Here is a 2,500-nt window from a genome sequence, read left to right as displayed (position 1 = left end):
AGCCTTTCGGCTGCAATGAAAGCAAAAGCGAAACAGTCCATTACTGGAGATAGGGAGCTAGACAATGGGAAGGTAAGCTGATAGAAACCTTTTGTAAAAATAATTTATTGTCAGTTTAAAGACTGTGTAGAACATTTTTCCTGGCGTCCTTTCATACTGATAGCCCCTTTGGTTGTTTCAGTTCTATTCGCCCGCCACCCAGATTTTGGACGGTGACCTTATACACTCCAACACGCAAACGCAAGTCTGACGTCGGCCACATTGGGCCAAAGGCCAAAACAAGCCTCAGCTGCATCTGTTACACACATCTATCCCAGCTAATTCCAACAGCAGTCTTCAGCAGTCCTTCTACACGCAAACATTCAGAACGGCTTTCGTCACCGAAAATCAGCGCCGAGCTTCCAAAGCCTCTCTAGGCAGTAACCTGGAGACCACGAAAGTGCTAGCGAAAGACCCTTCCACCTCTCAGGTTCAGATCAACAATATGTTCACATCCCTGAGTAGTGATTCTCAAAGCTTGCTCATCATTTCCCCTCCGCTAAATTCCTCGCAAGGTTCCATTAGTCAGTCTCAAGGGTCGGGTGTGGTAAGCGGTGTTCAGACTTCTAAATCTAGCATGCTGTCAGTCAACACCCAAAGCACCAAAACCCCGGCAACTGAGAACCAGTCAGCTGCGACAACTCCTGCCTCTCCTGAGTGTGCGGACTTTCCGTTTTAACTCGAGTGTGTTTATGTTCGTGTTGAAAGTGCATGTCGTGCTGCAGCTTTTGCGTAGGTTCAGGAACAATCATGTTTTGTAATAGTGCATAATTATTCTAGCTGGCTGATATTCTAAGCCGTGTCATGGCGCTGATTATAACGTAGGTAATTTCAGAGCCTGACATGAACATTTTTACGATGATATTCTCATTAGCAAGCTGAATGCTACCAAGTTTTGATAATTATAGAAGAATGACTGCAGTGTTACAGTCCTACACGCCATTAAGGGAAATGAACCCGTATTTTGCTATGTATTAAAAACAATAAGTGAAGACATTTTCTATGCTAAATTCAGAGTTATAACTTGGAAAATAATATACCTAAGGTCTCTTCCTCATACCAAGAAGTTTTTTCCACTTAATTTTCTTTTACACCAGAAATTCCTAGTGAAATAGAAATCCGTGATTTGAATGGTGCTTTATTTTTGTACCTGTGTTCGAAAATAACTAGATTTAATTCATTTGAGTAAGTGAATTCGTTCCTCTAACCATACCGAAAATGGAAAACAAAACAAAATGAAAAGTGTCCGTCTTACATTTATATATTTAAATTGAAAAGGAGATTTTTGACACATTAAAGATTTAGATGTTTTATTTATATTGCACGTATAAAATGCTCTATATCTCATGGAAAACATTTCACTAAAATACTCTCGAAATTACGTCAGGGAAAACCGAACAACAGAGATAAACACAAAACTCTATGCGATATTTACAAAATGACGCTTTATGAAATATGAAGAAAATGAGAGACCACTTCATCGCAGAATAGCGGTGACAGTCATTTTTAGATAAATAGCTTGTCCAAATGTCTTTAAAAACTCTTATATACAAATACACTTTAAGTGCGTACATACATACATACATACATACATATATACATACACACATACATACATTCATGCTTACATACATGCATACATACACTATATATATATATATATATATATATATATATATATATATATATATATATGTGTGTGTGTGTGTATGTGTGTGTAAGAGAGAGAGGGAGGAGAAGAGGAGAGAGAGAAGAGAGATAGAGAGAGAATGTCTGGGGCGTTTCAATGTAATGATCTAATCACAAACGCACAAAGACAAATATGTATATATATATATATATATATATATATATATATATATATATATATATATATATATAGGTATAAACCACGATGGAAAGTGAAACACTGGAGTAGCTTATACGTTTATTTATGCATTTATCACGTTCCAAACTTTCGTGATTCAGTTATACATACATACATACATACATACATACATACATACATACGTACATACATACATCCATTCATATATACATACTACTCATACATACATACATACATACATACATACATACATACATACATACATATATATATATATATATATATATATATATATATATGTATATACATACATATATATTCATGAGAATTAATTTTAGATCTCTCCTTTTTTCTTTTGTCCAGCCAAGTGTAAATTTTGAGAAATAGATTTGAGCTAGTAATGTAAAATTCAAAATATGTATATATATATATATATATATATATATATATATATATATATATATATATATATATATATATATATGTGTGTGTGTGTGTGTATGTGTGGGTGTATATATATATATATAATATATATATATATGAATATATATGTATATATATATTATATATATATATATATATATATATATATATATATATATATATATATATATATATACGTTCTCTTTTTCT

General features: G+C 33.1%; 1 protein-coding gene across 5 annotated transcripts in view; it reads left to right on the top strand.

Moving 5' to 3' along the window:
- LOC135220669 (glutamate receptor 1-like) overlaps positions 1 to 1,678 on the top strand; it is a 713,951-nt gene extending 712,273 nt beyond the window's left edge. For all 5 annotated transcript variants that reach the window (XM_064258041.1, XM_064258039.1, XM_064258037.1 and 2 more), the window contains exons 20-21: positions 1 to 72; positions 182 to 1,678. The exon at positions 1 to 72 is cut by the window's left edge and continues 3 nt beyond it. In XM_064258041.1, the coding sequence (XP_064114111.1) occupies positions 1 to 72; positions 182 to 250 (141 nt within the window). In that variant the 3' untranslated portion in view covers positions 251 to 1,678. The remainder of the gene's footprint in view (positions 73 to 181) is intronic.
- Positions 1,679 to 2,500: the final 822 nt, after the last annotated feature.

This window comes from Macrobrachium nipponense, chromosome 2, assembly GCF_015104395.2.
Source record: "Macrobrachium nipponense isolate FS-2020 chromosome 2, ASM1510439v2, whole genome shotgun sequence".
NCBI lineage: Eukaryota > Metazoa > Arthropoda > Malacostraca > Decapoda > Palaemonidae > Macrobrachium > Macrobrachium nipponense.
The sequence above is the reverse complement of the archived record's forward strand: the minus strand, read 5'-3'. Positions and strand labels throughout refer to the sequence as shown.